At 49.8% G+C, this 23070-nt stretch overlaps 1 protein-coding gene across 3 annotated transcripts; it reads left to right on the top strand.

The window, feature by feature from the left end:
• The first annotated feature begins 207 nt into the window (after positions 1 to 207).
• LOC112107389 (5'-AMP-activated protein kinase subunit beta-2) lies at positions 208 to 19394 on the top strand. Of its 3 annotated transcripts, none has more exons than XM_024201071.2 (8): positions 208 to 299; positions 7042 to 7220; positions 8090 to 8256; positions 9487 to 9580; positions 11516 to 11636; positions 15753 to 15886; positions 16693 to 16761; positions 18754 to 19394. In XM_024201071.2, exons 2-8 carry the CDS (start codon positions 7059 to 7061, stop codon positions 18829 to 18831), a joined length of 825 nt encoding a protein of 274 aa, XP_024056839.1. In that variant the 5' UTR covers positions 208 to 299; positions 7042 to 7058; the 3' UTR covers positions 18832 to 19394. The 3 variants fall into 3 exon arrangements, with proteins under 3 accessions (XP_024056839.1, XP_024056836.1, XP_029768219.1); XM_024201068.2 differs by lacking the exon at positions 18754 to 19394 and adding an exon at positions 17953 to 18747; XM_029912359.1 differs by lacking the exons at positions 208 to 299; positions 18754 to 19394 and adding exons at positions 365 to 385; positions 17953 to 18747.
• Positions 19395 to 23070: the final 3676 nt, after the last annotated feature.

Below are 23070 nucleotides of genomic sequence, written 5' to 3'. Positions count from 1 at the left end.
CGGCGCGGGCGGGGGTCCAAGGTTATCGGCTTAGAGCCGAGCCGCGCTTCCTCCCCGGCCATAGAGGAGCTGGCGGAGTCGGACAGAGCGTCTCCCAGCGCGGCCATAGAGTGGCTGCCGGCCGTCGCCGGCTCGGGGGCATCTCGCCATTTTAGAGGAGAGAGGCGGAGAGCGGGGCGGAGGCCGAGCTGAGACCAGGTACTGGGCCCCTGGGGGTGTCTGCGGCGGCCGCGGAGCCTGGGGCCGGGCCGGCGCCCCGTTGGCGTTAGCGGGCGGCTGTGAAGCTGCTGTGCCCGGGGGTAGGTGGAAGAGCCCCCCCGCCCCGCCTGCCCTCCCCATGTTGGTGGGGTGGGAACAGGCCCCCGGGGTGTCACATTGCAGACAGGTGCGGGTTAGTTCCTTAGGCGCAGGTGGGGGAGACGCCCCTCACCTCCCTGGTGGCCAGGCCTGGAGGAGGGAGGTTGGCTTGGTTGATGAAGCGCTGACCTGGGATATGATAAAAATCAATTCCCTGCTCTACTACAGACTGGGTGTATGATCTCGGGCGTCCTTCAGTCTCTCTGGTCCTCCATGCCCCACCTGCAATTACCTTTCCTCACCTCACAGGGGGATAAGCTCATTAATAACAATCCTTAGCCTTTATGTAGCATTCTTCACCTCAAAGCACTTTACAAAAGTGGTCAGTAGCTTTTACAGATGGGGAAACTGAGGCAAAGAGTGGGGAAGCGACTTGCTCAAGGTCACCCAGCAGGCCTTTGGCAGAACTGCAACTTGAACCCAGGTCTCCTGAGTGCTTGTGCTGCTTAGATACTAGTGTGATGGGGGTCGTATAAGCAGGTAAATGGAAGGAAGCTCCTCCATCTATAGAGGGTAAAGGGCAGGCAAATGTGTGCATGGGGCAGGACAGTGCTGCAACCACCTCCTGCTACTTTTGGGTGCTCAAACTGAGATACCTTGAGCCCGACTATCAGAAGTGCTGCACTTGCACAGATGCCTCTGGGAGCTGCAGGTGCTCAGTATCTGAGAATGCAGCCATGTTTCAAATTAGGAACCCAAACTTAGGCCTTCAAAGTTTTGTTGGCATAGCTGTGTCAGTCAGGGGTGTGGTGGTTTTGGTTTGTTTTGCTGATATAGTTATGCTGGCAAAAGCCTTGACTAGATGCAGTTATAGAGGCCAAAAAGTCCTTTTGAAAGTATAGCATGTTTCATTTGAGGAATCACTATAAGCTATAGCAACAAAAGAACTCTTGCTAGGATAAACTGCCCTAGGAGGGCTGGCCAGTATAACTGTATCTGTATAGTAATACTAGCAAACCCTTTCTAGTGTAGACAAGACCACAGTTGATATGTCTGGAAATATTGGCCTTAAGCTTTCTGAGTCATCCCTGTCTGGTAATTGTGGGTCATGGTAGTGAACCTTTATATTTAACACAGCAACTGGTGCTCTATAAAAGATTCATTTATCTACTTCTGGGCACTATTGTGAGTCCTAAATAAATAGTGCTTATAAAGTGGTACATAAGGGTAAATAGTATTAGGACTAGTCAGGGGAAGAGGTGGAAATAGAATCAGGACATAGTAAGGAACTCTGCACAGGCTTGTCCTCTGTGTGAGCTTTATAACATGCAAGTCAGGGCTACGTATGCTTCCTAGATCCCCGAAGTTGGTATGTGTTCAGAACACCAAGAAATATCCTTATACTGTAAATACCTGAAAACAGCACTTGAGAACTAAATAGTCCTCACCAAAACAGGCTGGAGGCAGTTGTTGTAGAGACTATTAATAACAAAGAAGGGTTGGACAGACTATTAGAACAAATGTGGCTTTACTAATCTGAACGGTTTTATTTTTTTTTGACTCCGCATAACTCCAAAACATTTCCATCTTGGACCCTGTATCTCGTGAAAAATTCTGCCTTCCTATACATTAATTCATGTGAAATTTCCAGTAGATTAGATAGATTTGGCAAAGTTACTATCAAAATCTAGTTTGGTGGAAGTCTTGCTTCAGTCTTAATCCTGGAGAGACTAGAATTTCTCCCTAAATTGCAATTAATTGATTGGCTTTTTGGTTTGTTCCCCCCTTTAAAAGCTTTGTAATATCAAAGTGAGAGTTAATGTCCAAGTGGCATGCTCCTAGGATGTTGGAACATGGCCAGTGCATATTGTTTCTGTGTACAATATCCTATTACAGCTGCTTGTCCCTGAATTGTCTTGACCTGTGTTTGACTACAGGTCTTTATTCTCTCACTGCTGCTTGTTTATAGGTTATTGTTTGTTACATCAAGTCATGTAATTGTTGTTTACCAGTTATGTAGGTAACATAATTTACTTGCTCTGTACGGTGACTCGGCTAAGTCTCTTAAAGATGATAATAATAGTATCAGTGTTTGTCTGTAACTTGTCATTTTCTATAACACTACATAGTAAATTGTCTGGGAGTTTTTTGCTTTGTAAAGAAATTTAAAGATTTTTTTTTTTTAAAGATAGTTTTCCCTAACAACTTAAATGTAGCCTCTCTTCAAACTCCAGTGTCAATGTGTAACTTTGTCTTTTATGCAAAGCTCTCTCCAAATAGTGAAGATTTTAATTTTGGGGGGAAAGCAGCTATTCACTACAGTAACACCAATAATAATATTCCTTGCTTGCTGTCCCCATGACTTGCTCTGCAGGTCTGTGATTGTCAGCATAGTAGAATTCAAGGCATGTGAATGGCACTGTAAAATTAACTAGGTAAAACAAAAATTCTGTAGTAAATAGCTGTTGGGAATCTGTGTGATAAATGTGAGAGAACGGAAGAGATCTGTGCAACTTGCTGAGCCTGCTGTGCTTCTTACAAGAAGATGTATGAGACATTCCTGTGGTGTTATCTGGACCGGTGATCTGCTAAGTCACTCCAATCCTCGACTCTGGGAGCCAGCCTTGCCCTGCTCTGCTGTGAGAACCCCCACTCCCAGGCTGTTCATGCACAGCCTCTAGCATGTAAGCTGCTCCCAGTTATGTGAGTGAGCATTTTTGGCCAACCGCTGCTTGGATTGTGCAACCGAATGACACTAGCCAAAATCTCCAGTTCCAGACACAACCCTAGGAACCTCTGTCTTGCAGTATCCAGTTATGCCTACTGAATGCTGCAAGCTTATATGAGTTGGTCAGTTTAACAAAGGCTTGTTATCCCAAGGGGTGTTTCTGACATGCTTCAACCCAAATGCACTGCTTCAGGTAGAAACCTCAATTCTGCATCTGAAGAAGTGAGGTTTTTACCCACGAAAGCTTATGCCCAAATAAATCTGTTAGTCTTTAAGGTGCCACCAGACTCCTTGTTTTTGTAGATACAGACTCATAGACTCATAGACTTTAAGGTCAGAAGGGACCATTATGGTCATCTAGTCTGACCTCCCGCATGATGCAGGCCACAAAAGCTGACCCACCCTATTTCCCTTATCTCAGCTGTTGAAGTCTCCAGATCGTGATTTAAAGACTTCAAGTCGCAGAGAATCCTCCAGCTTGCGACCCCTGCCCTATGCTGCGGAGGAAGGCAAAAAACCTCCAGGGCCTCTGCCAATCTACCCTGGAGGAAAATTCCTTCCCGACCCCAAATATGGCGATCAGTAGAACCCCGAGCATACAGGCAAGATTCTCCAGCCGGACCCACATTTTACCAGCGATGGCACGTTATTGCCTAATTGACTAAAATCACGTTATCCCATCAAACCATTCCCTCCATAAACTTATCTAGCCTAATCTTGAAGCCAGAGAGGTCTTTCGACGCCACCGTTTCCCTCGGAAGGCTGTTCCAAAATTTCACCCCTCTGACGGTCAGAAACCTTCGTCTAATTTCAAGCCTAAACTTCCCCACGGCCAGTTTATATCCATTCGTTCTCGTGTCCACATTAGTACTGAGCTGAAATAATTCCTCTCCCTCCCTGGTATTTATCCCTTTGATATATTTAAAGAGAGCAATCATATCCCCCCTCAGCCTTCTTTTGGTTAGGCTAAACAAACCGAGCTCCTCGAGTCTCCTTTCATAGGAAAGGTTTTCCATTCCTCGGATCAACCTAGTGGCCCTTCTCTGTACCCGTTCCAGTTTGAGTTCATCCTTTTTAAACATGGGAGACCAGAACTGCATGCAGTACTCCAAATGAGGTCTCACCAGCGCCTTGTATAACGGAAGCAGCACCTCCTTGTCCCTACTAGAAATACCTCGCCTAATGCATCCCAAGATCGCATTAGCTTTTTTAACAGCCACGTCACATTGCCGGCTCATAGTCATCCTATGACTAACACGGCTACCTCCTGATGCTTCAGGTAGAATAAACAAACAAATTTATTAACTACTGTCAAGGCTGATTCCCCACTCTGGCACTTTGAGTGCAGAAGGTGGGGGCCCACAAGGATTCTAAAAATTAATACTGGCCACTCCAGGCTTGTATTAAACTCCCAAGGTTACAGCTTTTCTCTGACCTTGGATTGGTAAATGCTGCCATCACCCAAGTGCAGAACCCCTTTCAAAGCCCAGGAAGGCACACTTGGGAATTACTTCCTGTGGGGTACCCTCAAGCCCTTCCCCACCCCCTGGGAAGAGCTGACAAAGAAAGGAAATCAGCTGTTGCCACCAGCTAATTAAACAACATGTGCACAAACCTCTTAGGACACAAAAATCCAATCCTGTTCTTAAAAAAGGTAAATTTTATTTAAAAAAAAAATCTGAGAACTCAGACTATTGCTAGATTTTAAAAAAGAGCAAATACAAGAATTAAGCACCAAGAATAGCTTTCTTGAGGTCCAGCTTAAACATTACAAGCAAAACAAAAGCACCTGGGGTTAGCACAGAGGAATCCACAAGCCATAAAGAAATAAGAGAGAAACCTAATGACGTCTTCCTAGACCTTTCCTGATCTACTTACATATCTGGGATTTCAGATGAGTAGTTTCTAGGTATGATACTGGTGGGTTTTCATACCTGGCACAAGCTTCTTACAACATAACTGCTGCCCTGTCCCCTTCTCCCCAGGAGAACAACCGCAGACAGACAAAGGGGAAGCTTTTTCTCAATTTTAAAAAAGTTTTAGCCTTCCCATTGGCTCTTTTGGTCAGGTGCCCACTCACTTCCTTTTACCTATACATAGCAGTGAGACTTTTAACCTTTTACAGATAAAGCAAGTAGAGAACAGCTACTACCCTGTTTCCCCGAAAATAAGACAGTGTCTTATATTAATTTTTGCTCCCAAAGATGCGCTAGGTCTTATTTTCAGGGGAGGTCTTATTTTTCCTGGAGCTTCGGGGCCTTATATTCCGGGGTGGCCTTATTATCGGGGAGGTCTTATTTTCGGGGGGATGCCTTATATTACAGCGAGAGGCAAAACTGGAAGTAGGTCTTATTTTCGGGGGATGTCTTATTTTCGGGGAAACAGGGTAAGAAGGATTTTATAGCTGGCTGGCTGGGTGTCCATAAAAGGGAGCTTACCCCCCCCGCCCCCTCTAAATTTATCATAACTACAAAAGATAGATTTTAAGTGATTATAAGTCAAAGCACAAGAAGTCAGATTTGGTCAAATGAAATAAAAGCAAAACACATTCTTAGCTGATCTTAACAGGCTGGCTGGTTGCCCTCCAGCCAGGCTCTCCCCTTTGGTAAGCGTTTCAGTTGCTTGGTGGTAGTGTCTGTAGATGGAGGTGGAAGAGAAAGAGCATGGCAAGCGTCTCTTCGTTTTATCATGTTCTTTCTTTCCTCTTGACTTTGCGCCCCCCCCCCTCCCTTTCAGGGTCAGGTGAGCATTACCTCATGTTAGTTCCAAACTGACCAAGGGAAGGAGGGTGACTCACTTGAGAGTCCAACAGATCCTTTGTTGCTGCCCAGGCCAGTGTCCTTTGTTCCTGTGAGGCTGGGCTGGGTTTGTCTTGATGAGGTGTGAACTGCCCCTCTGCTCCTGGAGAGTTTTTGCCTGGGCTTGTTTTAAGCCATGAAAACACATTTTCAGCCTCATAACTACATACATGAAATTACAACCTATAACATTACTAGAACAACAATGCTCAGTGCATTATGAGCCTTCCAAAGACACCCGACATGACAAACTTTGCACTGGATACCACACAATCATATTATAAAGATGGACATGGGGGTGCAGGGTATTCCCTGAGGTACAGAGCGTCACAATGTGTTCTGTCTTTATTTTTTTATTTTTTTTTTTTTGGTCCATTGCTTGGAACAATATAGCCAGTCCTTTCTATTTTATTTCTTCTAAGTAGGGGTCTCACATTTGAATTAATTTACCTCAGTGAATAACACAGGCCAATATCCACCTGCAGAAGAGGCTGTTGCAGCCAGAATCAGGTTTCCCACTTTAACAAATTGTATCTAGATGGCTAGCTAGAGACTTCTGACCATTCAGTGCTTCAGCTACATTTATGACCACAGCAAACAGACTTTTGCTGTGGTTCAGCTCCTGTCCTGAAACTGACCTTGGTGTGACTGGTAAATGATTAGTAAATGCCCATTCTGTAGCAGCATCCCCATCCTTTTATAGTAAAGCTTCTCATAGTTAGCTCCAGTGCCCTGGCCAAATTCCATCTTGGGTAATTCCATTCTGTCTCCTTAAAGTCTCCCTGTCATTTCAATTAGGCACAGGATTCTTCTTCCCTGCACAACAGTTTATAATGAGAAGTGTTGCTAGGGGCTGTCAAACGGCTGCCACCTTCACTCTGAGTGGCTGTGTTTTCTTGCTGGGTGTAGGGTTTCTTGCGTGCTCTGCAAAGCCCTTTGGAATCCTTCAGGGTGAAAGATGCTCTAAAAATACATCTCTGTTGGGTGTGGTACATAATTATTTTCAATTAATGCAAAACTATTCTAGCATGCTGGCTGGAAATTCCACTAACCGTCATGCATTCATTAGGCAGAGGTGTCTTGTTGCTTGAAAAACTTAAATGATGGATTGAAATCAATCTATGCTGACATGGGGGGGTTGGAAAACCAAGAGATCTCCCTTCTCACCTGTGGGTGTGTAGTGGGCACTGGGGCATTGTTTTCTTCCCTCTCCTTCAGTCAGGTGCAGGGCTACCATGGGAAACACCACCAGTGATCGATTGTCTGGGGAACGCCATGGCTCCAAATCTCACCGCTCCGATGGAGCCAGTAGCACCCATTCCACGAAGGATCATCCCCACAAGATCATGGTGGGCAGCACTGATGACCCCAATGTTTTCAGCACCCTTGACTCCAAGGTATGGGCTGGCCTCTCTGTCCCATTCCCCATCCTTACAGGATCATAACCAATGATGCAGGTCACCATATTGGCAGCTTTGCTGAGCTCATTTTCTAGCAGATCTGAGTCAGACATTTGTGGGGTTTTTTTTTTTGTTTTGTTTTTTGTTTTGGAAGTGCCTAATTACCCTACTGTGTGTACAATACACCCCACTACAGTCAGTGCCTAGGGGTGATAGTGTGTGTACAGAACACCCCTAGTCAAAGGGTATCAGGAAAAGGGGCCCATTTAGAAGAAAGTCCAGAGAATGGAGTGAGAAGAGGACACAACACAAAGGCTGTCATTTGGCTTGGACAGAGAAACTAGGAAATGACTCGGGCACATCCTCAGCTGGCGTAAATTTTCTTAGCTCCATTGTCTGAAGTGGAGCAATAATAATGTAATGCCAGCTACAGTTCTGCATCTTAGACTCCAGAGTCTAGGGGAGAAGGGAGTCATCCTCATATTGAAGGTAGTGCATAGATCAAGGAAGGTGAGAATAGAGGCATTTGGATACTACAGCAAGGAGAGCCGTGTAATTGCCTAGCTCCATGATGTGGCAAAGGGGTCTTGTGACTTGGACACAGAGATTGTTGGTGAGGGCAATGGAGAGGAGGAGCGAAGCGGAGAGGAAGTCAAAGCACTGGAGTAGATGCCGGGGGGGGGCAGTGGGTGGACAACAATTGGGTAATCTGTGGTGCATTGTGGAGCTGGAAAATCTGTGCTGCTCCTGCTCTGATGTGTGCTGAAGGGCTATGGAAGAACAGTGTGATTGGAGAGCCAGCCCTGATCCCTGCTGTATCTGCACCTTGGCTAGGCTGTAGGATGGCTCTTGTTTTCTTCATGCAGCTTGCTGGGGAGAAGGAGTTTATGTCATGGCAGCATGATCTGGAAGAGTCAGTAAAGCCTTCACAGCAGGCTCGTCCCACTGTCATACGCTGGGCTGATGGAGGCAAGGAGGTCTTCATCTCTGGGTCCTTCAACAACTGGAGTGCCAAGATCCCACTCATCAAAAGGTATTTCCTCTCTCTGGGAAGCCTTTGCATATGCAAGTCACAATAACTTGAGAAAGAGGGGTGATATAAAACACATTGGTTAAATAATTTATTTAACCAGTTCCCTCTACTAGATTTCTCACTGTTCTTTGGGTCTGTGTTCCTTAGTTGAAATACGGACTGGCGAATTATTATGGTTTTATTAGCCAAAATAGCTTTGAAAAACAACAAAATTACAGCAAGTGAAATAAAGTTGGTAATAATGTCTACAGTGTCAAAAACTGAACTCTTGAGACGTTGCTATCTTCAAGAAGTAATAAATCAGTTCAGTTAATTCAAGGGCTTAGTCTTGGTAACAAAAATAAGCTACCTTTCCCAGTTCTATACTAATCTGGGCAGGTGATTTTGGTGTCAACATGGAACTACAGATCCTTAAATATGGATCCTTCCAAGCATATCTGCCAGTGGAATTATGGGACTGCTTGTGGCAGTCCAGTGTGCGGTGTTGGTTCAGGTTGTTTGTGAATGTACAGGGATAGCATGGGACGTGTGTGTGTGAGAGAGAGAGAGAGAGAGTGGGGTAGGACTGGTCTGTGATGTGTTGAGATGTCTCTCGATGCGGAGTGTCTCTTAGCACAGTGGTTCTCAACCAGGGGTACACGTACCCCTGAGGGTATGCAGAGGTCTTCCAGGGGGTACATCAACTCATGTAGATATTTGTCTAGTTTCACAACAGGCTACATAAAAAGCACTATAGTGAAGTCAGTGCAAACTAAAATTTCATACGGACAATGACTTGTTTCTACTGCTATATACTATACACAGAAATGTAAGTACAATATTTATTTATATTCCAATTGATTTATTTTATAATTCTTTGTAAAACTGAGAATGTAAGCAATTTTTCAGTAACAGTGTGATGTGACACTTGTGTATTTTTATGTCTGATTTTTGTAAGCAAGTCATTTTTAAGTGAGGTGAAACTTGGGGGTACTCAAGGAAAATCAGACTCCTGAAAGGGGTACAGTAGTCTGGAAAGGTTGAGAGCCACTGTCTTTGCATTCTGTCTGTGCTCTCCAATTGAATTCTGTCTGTGCTCTCCAAAGCAGTACTGCGTGAGCTGAGCTCAGGCACTAGGCTCAGGCTCGAACTATCTAGGACTGGTGTGTCCGGTGACCCTGTGGAAGAGCAACCTCTGCGGTGCTATTTCTGTAATGACACTGTGTCCTGTTCTCCTCTCTCTCCTTTCAGCCACAATGACTTTGTTGCTATTCTGGACCTGCCCGAGGGTGAGCACCAATACAAGTTTTTTGTGGATGGCCAGTGGGTTCATGACCCTTCCGAGGTAACTCTCAGCTGTTTTCTCTCCTCAGAGACTCAGTGAGTGCTCTTCTTCGGCTCAGTATGCTGCCTCAGCACTGCGGAAATGCAGTGTGCACCCCATGCCCTAGGCTGGTTCAGCCTCTCCTCCCTGCTTCTCATGTAACGTTTTCTTCCCTTGGCTAGGATTGTACAGCACCAGCAGCCCTCACCCTGCTTTGACTGGTGCGGCACTGATTGCCCCTCTCTATACTCTGGTAACATGTTGAGGCTGTTTCACCCCATAAGCATTTCTGTGCATGTAGCTAATGGAATAGCTTTTTGAGCCTCTCTGCATCCATGTCCCAGGCCCTTGCTTCCCAGGACTAGCTTTACAGCAGATTCCTCCCCATGGCCTTGACTCCCTCATGCAGCAGTCTAGGTTTGAAATTAAAATTAAGGCATTTTCTTTAACATTGCCTGGGTGGAGGTGCAGAGAGCAGGAAGGGATTGGTGGGCATTGTGGGGTGAGGAGGGGTAGGGATGGGAAATAAGATACCAGTTCCATTGACTTATTCCTTGTGGGGCCTAGCTCTGTGCTCAAACAGACCATGTAATCCTACTTAGATCATCATCTGGTGACCCTCAACAGTGTTAAAAGGGGCAGCTGGGGACCAGAATTCCTTTAAGCCAGTTTCCGTATAACCAGCCAGATTAGGGCATCTGGTTCCCTTAATCTCCTGCTCAGAGGTGATGCCTGCAGCTGATAAAGGGGCAATGTGACAAGCATAGTAATCTAGTTATCTGCTGGTAGGAGGATGGGCCTACAGAAGAGGATTATTAAAGCACAGTGTGGGGGTGGAGTTGCATAGATTGCCAAAAATTGAGAGTAATTGGAAAGCAAATGGGCGTGAACAGTGAGAAAATGCTAATGAGGCATGCCTGTGAGCCCGTGTTCAGATAAGAGTCTGAAACTTCTGTATCCTGGAGTCTAGCAGGGCATTCTTCAACATAGTGTCTCTTGAGCCTTGGGCAGCTCTTGTGGCTTATCTGCTCTACCTCTGCCTCTTGGCTTGACACACAGATGGGTGATGTATGTGCTACTGTAGCAGGGGGATAGATAAATGGAGATGTGTGATTGTCCATGTGCAGGTGGGGGAGAGAGGGCTGGGAAAAGTGTGGGCTTGGCTACACTTGCGGATGTAGAGCGCTGGGAGTTAAACCAGTCTTCGGAGACCGCAGCAGGGAAAACGCAGCTGTGTGTTTACACTGTCAACTGCAAGCACAATGGCGTGGCCACATTAGCAGCTCTTGCAATCCCACAAAGAGCAGTGCATTGTGGTAGCTATCCCAGTGTGCAAGTGGCTGCAACATGCTTTTCAAATGCGGGAGGGTGGAGTGTGACAGGGAGTGTGTTGTGTATATGTGGGGGGAGAGACAGTGTGTTTTGGGGGCAGAGAGCATGTCAGCATGCTATCTTGTAAATTCAGACAGCAGCAGACCCTCCCCACACACACACACACTCACTCACAATAGCAGCATTCCACTTAATGGTTTGCTTTGTCCTGGAGCAGATAAGCATGCAGGCTGTCAGAAACGGAGCTTTGAAAGGGGATATCCGCATGCCTGCAGCCGATTTCAAAACAATGAGAAGAGTGGCCACTTGACTTCAGGGGATTATGGGACTTTCCGGAGGCCAGTCACAGCGCAGTAATGCAACACCTCGTCCACACTGACAACTGGGCATTTCAGCGGGGGCGCAGCAAGCTTTATGCGTCTCGTGGAGGTGGATTACCAGGAGCACTCCAGCTGCAGTGTTCAGGTGCTCTACATGCCTTGCCAGTGTGGACACCTCAGGAGTTAGGGTGCCCGGGGCTGCTTTAATGCGCTCTAACTTGCAAGTGTAGCCAAGCCCTGTGAGTGTGATTGTGTCAGTGGGAAGAGGATGTAGGTAGATCACTGTCTTCACTTTTCATTTCAGCCTGTGGTCACCAGCCAAATGGGCACCATTAACAATCTGATTCACGTTAAGAAGTCTGACTTCGAAGTATTTGATGCATTAAAGGTGGATTCTCTGGAGAGCTCAGAGACTTCGTGTCGAGGTACATTTCTCATGGCTCTCAGTGCTTGCTGACATTGACTGTGACACGTGCCCCTTTCCTCCTTCGAGACTTGCTCAAAGCTCCTATGACACTGATTGCACTGAAGGGAATGAGCCCCTTGAGTTGGAACTCCAGCTGACAGCTGGGCGGGTGCCTGACACACAGCTGCGAGGAGTAGTGTTTGTTGTTATATTGCACCATTGCCCAAGGACCCAATGCTGTGCAATGCACACACTAGTGTCCCCTCTCTGAAGAGCTTGCTGTCTGAGTGCCTTGTAAGTGTGAGTGATTTAGTTGTCTGATCTGAGCCTTGTAAGTGTGAATGGGGGTCAGTTGTGTGAAGATGCTGAGGTGCCAGAGTTTTTTAAAACTGAAATCTAACACACTAGATTTGCCAATTTTAAGCGTTCTAGCCAGTGTTGGAATGGAATTTAATTAGGATAACCTCTTTTTAATGAGTCCGGGGAGCACTGGTTTACTAATTTTACCACTTTTACCTTGGACAGTTTACTAATTCACCCAGAACCACATAAATGGACAATCAATAGTTTATCAACCGACTGTAGATACAAGCAATAATTTAGGCATGTACTGAACACAAAATACACATGCAGTCATGTAATTAACATAAACCAGTGTGAGGGCCTGCAGCTATACCAAGGAACAATACAAATCACCAAGATTTCTTCTTACGTTTACTGACAATCATCAGTTATCAATTCTTTAGTCCCTGTAATACATGATCATGCTTCTGGGACTTCTCCAAGGAGTAAGAGTGCACTAGTCCTAGGGCACACTGTGGTCACTGCTATTGGAATTGTTTGGTATGAGGGGTACTAGTTTAAAATATCAAGAACAATTGCTTAAAGTTGTTTTAAGTCTCTTAGGCCAATTTGTGGAGTTGACAAAGGAGAATATACATAAAACATTAGTTAGTTAAATGCCAAAATATAGTTACTTGAGGTCTCACTAAAAAGAGTGTGGCGCCATCAAGGTAACTCTGTTATTTATGCTAACGACCAGAAAGAAATACAGTCCCTGAAATACAACATCATGACTTCTTAGTCTGTAATCCTGGGATCGGGGGAGACTTTTCCATGCTGCTTGTCCGAGTGTCCGTAGCACTTCTGCATTCTGCAGCTTCTTTGTAGGTTTAGTTAACTGCTTTGTCCTGTAACCCTGGAGAGCGGGGTGGGGGAAACTGTCTACAGGGTACAGAGAGCTTTGGGTACTCTGACCAGGGTCCTAGTGGGGGCCAGCTATCATCACTCAATTAGGGTGAACTGCAAAAAATGGGGCAGCCAAACCCGCAAAAGCTGGCGGATATTCCAATACTTAGATTTACCAAGCTAGCATAAAACAGCTTCTTTATTACCTTACCGGTTACTCAGAAGTCCAAACAACACAGTTCCCTTAAAGTGATCCAGCCTCAAGTCTCCATCCAGGTGCCCACGTCAAATATGATGAAAATTTCTGTAAATCTTATTTCATCATATAAAAGAAAAGGTTCTACCAATCCCAAAGGATCGGACACATTACCCCCTAGGTTATTGAATATTCCAGATCTTACCCAAATACACACTACAGCCAATTCTTATTAACTAAACTAAAATTTATTAAAAAACGAGAGAGAGAGTATGGTTAAAAGATCAACATACATACAGACATGAGTTCAATTCATTAAGGTGCAGATTCATAGCAGAGATGGTGAGCTTCGTAGTTGCAAAGAGTTCTTTTAGAAATAGTTCATAGGTTATAGTCCAATGTCCAAATCTCATATTCAGGGCGTACCAGCATAACTGGGACCTCAGTCTTGCGACTGGAACTTCCCCTGATGAAGCCGAAGCAGATCTGAGATGACAGAATCAGGACCCAAGGCTCTTTTATACAATTTCATGTCCTCTTTGACAGATTGGGATTTCCTGGGGGGAACAAAAGGTAATTAGGATGACTTTGAAGGAGGTCCATCACCAGTACTTAGCTATACGGGCCAGTCTTTGTGCTCCAATTTCAGCTCTTGGTTTCTCTGCCTCTGTTGGTATCCAGTAGATGGTGTCTATGTATAACAAATATCTTCAATCTCTTTCTTATCGGAGGCTCTTTGTTTGATTCATTTCAAATAGTGCATTTCTGTACTAACCCAGACTGTTAACTGGAATTTCTCCTTCTTTAAGCGATTTCTTTTAATATTCCAAAGTTACACCTTGGTGAGTTGCTATCTACTTTTCTGGTCACAAGCTTCCTAGGTGATTTCAATTTGTGTTCTACACTCATCTCCGGTTCTTAATTTCCAATTAGATGGGAATTCTCACCACATGCAAATCATGAGAATTTCCTGTCTAGGAACTCTCCTTTCCTGGGAATTGTGCAATTCAACCTTTAGTTTGATTGACGCTCCCAACGAGCTGTGCCCCTGTGGTGATGTGCGTATTGATTCCCATGCTCTATTGTTCCATGAGGAGGCTCCAGTTTGGGATGTGCATAGGGGTGCATGGTGGTAATCCTGGTCGCTGTGGAGACGAGGGAGAATAAGGTGATTGCTTCCTAGTTAGGTAAGCAGAGAGAGGTCTGTAATAACCTATTATTAATATATATTCAAGGCATATTTGACATCTATACATCTTATAGCCTGCTGGGACCAGAATCTTCCATTGTGCAAGCAACTGGCTAGTTTAGTATCAGAGTTGATTGTTCTAGTAGTAACCTGTGTAGAAAACCTCCCATTTTCTTTCTGCTCACGTTGCAGCAAAGATCACTAGGTTACCTCTCCAGATGCCAGCTGTGCTAGGTTGACCTGGAATCGCTGACTGGTAGTTCAGTCATGCGTCAGGGAGTCCTGTAGCAGCAAGTCATGTAGATCATTTGAGAAGCCCCTCTGCTGCTGCTGATGCATCTTATACAGCAGTGGTTTTCAAACTTTTTTCCTGGGGATTCAGCTGAAGAAAATTGTTGATGCCCGCGACCCAACGGAGCTGGGGATGAGGGGTTTGGGAGGGGCTCAGGGCTCTGGACTGGGGGTGCAGGCTCTGGGGTGGGGCCAGAGATAAGGGGCTTGGGATGCAGGAAGGGCTTCTGGGTTTGGGGGGGCTCAGGGCTGGGGCAGGGAGTTGAGGTGTGGGAGGGGGTCAGGGCTCTGGGCTGGGGATGAGGGATTTGGGGTGCAGGAGGGGTTCTGGGTTTGGGTGGGGCTCAGGGCTGGGGCAGGTGGTTGGGGTGTAGGAGGGGCTCTGGGTTTGGGGGGGCTCAGGGCTGGGGCAGGGGATTGAGGCACAGTGTTGAGGCGCGGACTTGCCGCTGGCGGGTCCCAGTCAGTGGCGCAACGGGGGTGCTAAGGCAGGCTTCCCGCCTGTCCTGGCACCGTGGACTGCGCTGCACCCTGGAAGCAGCCAGCAGCAGGTCTGGCTCCTAGGCGGAGGTGCGACTCTCACCCACAGGCAGCTCCCCTCCCCCGCACCCCCATCCAATGGGAGTGCTGAGCCGGTGCTCAGGGCACAGGCAGTGTGCAGAGCCCCGTAGCCCCCCTACCTAGAAGCCGGACCCGCTGCTCACCACTTCCGTGGCACAGCGCGGTGTTGGAAAAGGTAGCCACTAGCCTGCCTCAGCTGGGCAGCACCACCTATGGGACTTTTAATGTCCTGGTCGGTGATGCTGACCCAGAGCAAGTCAACCCAGCACCTTACATGCCGTGACCCACTAGTGGGTTGCGACCCACGATTTGAAAAACACTGTTATATACAGAGGCTTGTGCTAGAGTGGGAAATAAGACAGTGCAGTGTGACTCTCAAATAACCCCTTCAGTGCAGGAAGTGACAACCCCTTAGTATGGTCCTGGCACCTAGATGTATCCCCTTTGGAAGCCACTGCTTGCAGAAGGTGTTGCCAAGGCCATGGAACTGACCTATTCTGTTGCACACATCTGCTCTCTTGGACTTGCAGCCCAGTGCCAATCCAGGGTTAATTAAAGAAGCCAGTGCTAGAAAGACCCTGCTGGGTCCCTCTAGTCCACTCGTGGGGTTCTTAGCGGATGTCACTAGAGCTTTGTCCAGACTTACTTAAACTCGTCTCAAGTGATGAAGCTTCTGACACTTCCCTTCACATCTCCTTGGTGTTTTGTAGACCTGTCTAGCTCCCCGCCAGGACTCTATGGCCAGGAAATGTATGTGTATCGACCGGAGGAGCGCTTCAAATCTCCACCCATCCTCCCTCCTCACCTCCTCCAAGTCATTCTCAACAAGGACACCAACATCTCTGTGAGTAGTAGCCTCTCCCTCTGAGTGGGTACATAGCTGGGTGTGGAGCAAGCAGGGGAGTTTGGGCTGAGCGCTAAGAGGCTCTGCATTAAGAGCAAAGGGGGCAAGAGGGTGCCCCACAGAGTTCTACAACATGTCCTGCTGCAGTCCTCCTAACTGTATGGCCTGAGGACATCATGGATCTCAGCATGCAGTACTCCAGGGGTTCTCAAACTTCATTGCACCGCAACCACCTTCTGACAAGAAAAATTACTACACAGCCCCAGGAGGGGGGACTGAAGCCTGAGCCTGCCTGAGCCCCGCTGCCCCGGGCGGGGGCAAAGCCCAAGGGCTTCAGCCCCAGGTGGGGGGGCCTGTAAACTGAGCCCTGCCACCTAGGGTGGTGGGGCTTGGGCTTTGGCCGTGGGCCCCAGCAAGTCTAATGCCAGCCCTGGTGACCTCATTAAAATGAGGTTGCGACTCACTTTGGGGTCCTGACCCACAGTTTGAGAACTGCTGCAATACTCCATCTCGATCCAAGCAGACAGCCCTCACTGTGTGCTGGTCAAAGCAGGCTGTACCTCTGCTCTGTGTTGGCTCCTTGCTCTCTCTGATGCAAAGCCTGGGCTCCATCCTTGCTCTAGACAATAGAACATGGCTAAAATCCAGAGTATAAGTCTAATGTCCACTGAAATGACTGATTCGTGCACACCCTAAAATGGGCTGGGGGTAGCATTTGCGAGTTGTTTCCGCATGGAGAGCCTGTCTGTGGCTGCCGCTCCCAGTTCCCATTTGCCTCTGTAGACTGACCCTTCTCCTTGTTCCAGTGTGATCCAGCTCTTCTACCGGAGCCCAACCATGTCATGCTCAACCACCTCTATGCACTCTCCATTAAGGTAAGTGATGGTCACACAGTGAGGTACCTGCTTCACCTCTGAGGGCCTACGAGAGGCTACTGCTTTTATGATCTTCCCTTTCTGCTACGGGGTGTTGTGATGTGTGGCCCGGAAGTCTACACAGCAATGAAATGGATGCGCAGCCTGAGCCGGCTACAACGGGCCAGCCGCGGGTTTGTCTTTGCTGTGTAGACATACCCCAGAGCTCCTCTTCAGGTCTGGGAAAGGTACTCTGAGCGTCACCGCTAAATGCAAGGTGGAACGGATTGTTTAGCATAGGTAGCACATATTGTAAGGGGCCATACCAGGTAGAGTGGCCTGCTAATGTCCCTGCAGTCAGAGCACAAAAAGAAGGGGTTAAGTGGGCTACAGATTGTTGTAATAAGCCCGCTGGTTGAGGGAGCCAAGGGGGCACTGAAACAGTTGGCTTGGCAAACTTTAGTGGTTCAAGGTGGATCAGGGTATAGGACTGTGGGGGCTGACCATGGGGGCTGGAGAGGCACTGGGGCTCCCTAGCCTACTGCCTAGTCCAGTTCCAGCCTGGCTCCCTCATTCCACATTGGCCTCTAACCTTGTTCTACTCTGTCCTTCCTATTAAAATCCACTTTTAGAGTGTGTAACTGTCTGAATCCCGCTTACATACAAATCTCATCGCAGCCTGAGTTATGGCGCTTCTGGGGTAGCTGGCATCTGCCCACCAGCCAAAGGGAATGTGATCTCAATTACGGACTAATTTAATGGGCGTGTTTAATGGGCAGACACTCTAGTCCCCCCCCCCCCCCCCCCCCCCCCCCCCCCCCCATGGCAGTACAGAAACTGGCAAACAGGCAGGGTGCCAGCCCAGAGCTGAGTGACTGAGACCGAGCAGGAAGCTGCAAGGCTCCCTCTGGGATTGATGGTGAGCTACGTGTGGCTTTGGCTTCCCAAAGTCTGTCCCTGTGGGCTGGCCTAGCTGCTGTTGCTGCACCATAGGAGGAGGCAAGGCAGCTGGGCCGGGGGCTCTGCCATCGCTGTGGGTGGAAGGGCTGGAAGGCCCTGACTGCTCCCTGCTCGCCTTGGGGAATGTTTTCACTAATGTCTCTGAGAACAGCGCTTCTCTGGGGCAAGAGCAGCAGCTTCAAACACTACTCTGCCTGCCTGCCTGCCCAGCTCAGACTCACATGGGCTCCACTGTCTTCCTGAACTCCCCAGCCCGTCCCACTGGTCCCAGTTGCCTGTTGGCCCCTGCTCATCGCAGCCTGCAGGTGCTGTGCTTCGCTGTCACTTCCATTGATACCCTGTAGTCCCCACCGCAAAGTGCAGGATGTGCTGAACAGAGCCAGTCAGAAAAGGTATTTCCGGAGACTCCATTTGGGGTGAACCAATACAGAACGTTTTGGGCAGCTCTCAGGGGAGGGTCTCGTCTGTCCCACCCTCACCGGAGCTTGGGGGGAGGCAGAGCAGCCTGGCGCTCTGCCTTTGCACCCCCTGTGGGAGGTAGGGAGACCTGCCTGTGTTTAGTTAAATCGGTAACCGATTTAGCCAGACTCGCTGTGCTGATCGGCATTTTCCCAGGACGTGGAGTTTTTGTCGGAAAACTTCGGACAGCTCTAGTGCCAGATGCTGCGCCCAGAGCACTGCTACCAGACCCTCATGTCATCCACAACCAACTTGCATGGCCATCAGGATCTAGCTTGGAATTTACCTCCGGGGACTTGTCTCTGCTTGTCTTTCTGTGCCGCTCTGATTCCTCTGCTCCTCTAGCACTGACCTTTCTCTCTGCCTTCCCGCAGTCCAGCCAGCACAAGAGCAGTCTCTGCAACTGCTGGTGCTAGCAACAGCTCCCTGTTCTCTGTCTCAGTGACTCTCCTCGTCTCAGATCTTGGCTAGGAGCTGTCTCTCCCTCCCTTCCCCTTACTACATCAGTGTAACTGTCCCAGCACTGTGAAGTATCCTGGGGCCGTGGTGCATCTATGATCCACACCACTAGCACTCTGCTGTGTTCTCTTGCAGGACGGCGTGATGGTGCTCAGTGCCACTCACCGTTACAAGAAGAAGTATGTCACCACTCTGCTGTACAAGCCCATCTGATCGTGTGTCTCGCCGCGTAGCACACGAGGAATGCCATGTTGTCTGCACGCACTGGGCCACAGGCCTAAGAAGAACTGGTGGTTGGCTCTAGCTGAACCTGGCAGGGGTGGAAGGGGATGAGCCCAGCCCTGTTGGGTGTCTGAGCTATTCCCTCTGTATTCTGTTGGTGAGATTTGATTTGACCCTTTCATAGCCTGCCTCTGTCGGGTCCTCTGGCTTTGCTGAGTTCCCTGGCTTGGTCTACTGCCTGCCAGCCTGGCTCCCCATGGGGGAGTCACAGCAGGGAAGGAGCTGTCGGAAGCTCTTCCCCAGCCCCTCTGCCTGCAAGAGCTTTGGCCAGTTCCTCCGGCGGTTGCCTGCGGTGGGGCAGAGCCATGTCACTCTCCCTTTGCACCCCATGCCAAGGCCCTCTAGAATGGCCTGCTTCAGGGCAGAGTGCAGGGGGTGTCTGCACCTGAGCTCCGCAGGCCTGGGCTGGCTTCCTACCTCCCTGCACTTAGCTAATGGGACTGGAATGTGCACATGGCTCCCCTGAGCAGAGACCAGGGTTAGTCCCAACCCCCCACCAGCATAACACACACACACACACTCACTCACTCACTGCATTGGAGGGTTAGTCCCAACCACTGCCCCACACACACACTGTCCTGCCCGCCTCAGGCATTGCCTCCCCCAACATTCAGCTCTTGAGCTGTGGGCCTAGGCCCCAGAACGCTGAGCCTTGACTTCTGTGGGGCCAAGAGGTGGGAATTTCCCAGGTTTAGGCCACAGCAGAATGGCTCTGTGTTGCCCTCCCCGGGCCAGTGCAGCATAGGAACTGCTGCTGTGATGCAGCAATTAGCGCCCCTACCCATCTGAGAGGAAGAGCCTGAGCTGCTGAGATGTCTGTCACATGGAGCCTGGGAGCTCTCTCTCCTGATGACGGCCTGCTCCAGCGCCTGTGGGGGGCAAGGGAAAGGCTCCTGCTGCGTCCGTGGCCCTTGCACCAGCTCTCAGCAGTCTGGGTATTTTGTGGGAAGAACTGCAGTGCTAGTGTACCCAGCAGCTGCCAGGGCTGCTCTGTCTGTGCAGGGGGCTCTCACATGCACTGGGGTTCTTGGCCTGGAAGCTGATCTCACTGTTGGGATGACAGTTTCCTGCCCCATTGCACTGAAGTGGCTGGTTCTGTCTTGGCTAAGAGCTTTCCCAGGGTCCCAGTGCAGCCTTCTCTCACTCCTCTGCCATTGCCTCAGGCTGGGCTCCGCAGAGCTCACTGGCTCTGCAGCCCTTCTTTCTGGGGGAGCACTAGTGGCTGAGCTCGGCCTCCCTGGATCATTTGTCCTGAGGAATGTTTAGTGAGTGGCATTGTCACAAGCCCTTTGGGCTAAGCCTCTGCTAGGTTCAGCTCTTAGCTTGCGGGTGGGGAGGGGGCATTGCCATTGTCTGCAATTGCACTTTACCAGTCACATGGAGAGCACTGGCTCCCAGTCCTGCTGGAGTGCCTCCAAGGGCAGGGGTTGCTTTGTGTGATGGTGAGATGAACACGGCTGTGCATGCTCCGCTGGACCCTGGAAGGGCTGCAGATGCCCAGAGACGAGCAGCCGGCTGCCTGGGTGGGAGACCAAGCTGGACAAGCAGCAGCAGCAGCTTCTGCCCAGCCCAGTCAAACCAGCGTGACCAGGGTGCTCACTGACCAAGAGGGAAACTTCTGCTTCGAGGTGAAAAGGAGGCAGGGCCAAGCCAGTCCTTCTGGGGCAGCTGCCTCTTCCCCTGTCGGCGCGGGGAGGACTTGGCACTAAGGGCTCGCTGACAGGTCAGCCTAGCACTGCTCCAGCGCTGGGAAGGGCAGGCACTGGCTCCAGGCTATGGATTAATTATTGCTCTCTGTGCTGCAGGGCCTGGCTGGAGATATTAGCATGACACGCACAGCAGAGGCTCCTGCCATTGTTAGGGCTGGTTCCTCTAGCATGTACGAGAGATGCTGGCTGCCTCAGACCAGGCCAAGAGCCCGAGAGTCAGCTTGCTCCCTGGTAACCGCCCGTGAGCACCTGTCAGACGCAGGGAGCAGAGGGCCAAGCTGAGGCAATGCTGCCAAGCAGTATGGGACTGCTGCCTTAAGGCAGAAAGCCCAGAGTCTGGGTGCTGTGGCCACTTACCTGCCTGCCCGGTGAGCATAGCTCTGCGGCGAGGCATTGGGGCTCGGCTAAAGGAAAGGGCTTGGACCAGGACATGCTGGGCACTGGCTCCCATTGCCAGCCCCTCACAGTCCCCGGTCCTGGAGGCATGGGGGTGAAGAGGGGCAGGTCTCCTGGTGCTTGGGTCACACACCCAGGAGAGCTCAGCCTACCATGAGGGGGAAGCAGCTGAGCCCCTTGTCCTGGCCCAGAGCCGTAGCCCAGCAAAGGAATGCAGTGAGTGGGTCACACCGTACTGCACAGCTGGGGGCTGCGCTTCAGTTCCTTGCATGCTGCGCAGGGATGGTGGAATCCCCAGCATCGAGCTGAAGGCATCCACTGGTCCCTGTCCTGCAGAAGCAGCAGGTGCAAAAGCCCCAGGAAGCCCTGCTGGTTCTGCTGTTGGTGCCTGTGCTGTAGCTCACGGCTGCGCTCTCCCACGGGAGCTGCAGCAGAGGCACAGGGCTAGTGATGCTGTAGGGGGTGAGGTTAGCCTCAGCCAGCCCTTTCTGCTAACAGCCCACACAGCTGTTTACTGCTGAACACAATGGCTGTGGTGAGGGGGTTCTTGGACCTTGGGGCTCTTACATGCCCTGGGTCAGCACTGAGGCAAGGGCAGCTCCTTGCTGCTGGATTTGGGGTAAGAAGGGCACCACAGGTGCCAGGCTCCCTTGCTGATTTGATGTAACTCATAAAGCCAGGCTAAGGCTTTGGCCCAAGCAATATGACTAATAAAGTTTGTTACAGAGGTTGGTGGGACCTCATCTGTGTCTGGCCGTGTCTGCATGCCAAGGAAGAGGGGCTGCAGTGAGGACCCAGGCCAGCCATTTGTGTGGTTTGAGATGATTGGACCCTGACGCATACTAAGCCAAAACTGGCTGTGGGTGTGTCCAGTATCAGGGCTGGGGCTGCCCCTGTGAAGTGCGTGCCACACACTCCTCTCTTCCTGACAGCATGGCCTTACTAAGGTGCTGCAGGGAGGCCAGGCTCATGGGAGGGCAGGTCACTGCAGGGGAAACTCAGCCAGACAGGCCTATGGGGCAGGGTGGCAAGCTCTTCCCACTGATGTCCTTGTCACAGTGAGGGTAGTGCACCCCCTCTCCCCATGGGAATGGCTAGGTGTGGGGATGTGTGAGAGCACCGGGGAGGTTGCCTGCCTCTCAGCAGCCTGCACTGGCAAAGCTGGGGGCAGCCTGGGTCCCAGTGGAAAGGGAGCTGGGATGGGGGGAGGCAGCAGCGCTGACCTGCCACTATTCATTAAGGTCCTTAGAGGCAAAAGACTACAGTAGCCAATGGGCAAAAAAAGTTTATTGGGGATGCCCCGCAAGGGAGCCCTGCATTTCTTAAACTTCATTTCTCCCCAAAGTTAGAGCCACGTTGGCCCCGTGGGAGGCCTGCCTTAGTCCAGGGCCCCACTACTCTCCCCTGGATTACACTCAGTCACTATATACATATCCTACAGCAGAGCCTCACCCCAGTCAAGGTTGGCCAAACTGGGGGCCTTTCCACTGCTGCTTTACAAATGGTTCCCCCCCAAAGCAGGCCTAAGCTGGGTGTGTCTCCCATCAGTGCCCCTGGGGGGCAGCAACGGTTCAGCTCTGGCTTACAGGGATTTGACACTTTGGTCATGTTGCCTCAGAAATTGCTTATCACCAAACGAATGGGTGAAGGTCCCAGCGGAGAAGGGTAAAAGCAGCCTGACGTCTCTGCTATGCACTGGTTCCAGCAGGAAGGACCTGCAGGCAAAGCCATCCTGTATTGGCAAGCAGCAGAAACAAGCGCTGCTCTCTAGGGCTTGTTTTCCCCAGAGCAGGGTGGACGGAGCCTACCACCCCTACAATTACAGCTGCATCAAATACGCTGTGTGGGAGGAAACCAGCTCACAAGATGCTCCAGGCCACTCAAGCAGCCACCTACACAGTCTGCTGCTTGCATGGACTCAGCAGCTGGCTGGAGGCCACCTGCTCTATCTCCCTGGCACAGGCAATGGCAGAGTACTGGTCTAACACATGCATGGCTGTGAGGTTCCACAACAGAGGGAGTGTGGCAGCAGGATGATGGGCCATGCTAGGGGACGGTGAGGTCA

Source organism: Terrapene carolina, unplaced genomic scaffold (genome assembly GCF_002925995.2).
Source record: "Terrapene carolina triunguis isolate 2854851 unplaced genomic scaffold, T_m_triunguis-2.0 Scaffold210, whole genome shotgun sequence".
NCBI classification, from domain to species: domain Eukaryota; kingdom Metazoa; phylum Chordata; order Testudines; family Emydidae; genus Terrapene; species Terrapene triunguis.
This window is presented reverse-complemented; position numbering and strand designations above follow the sequence as displayed.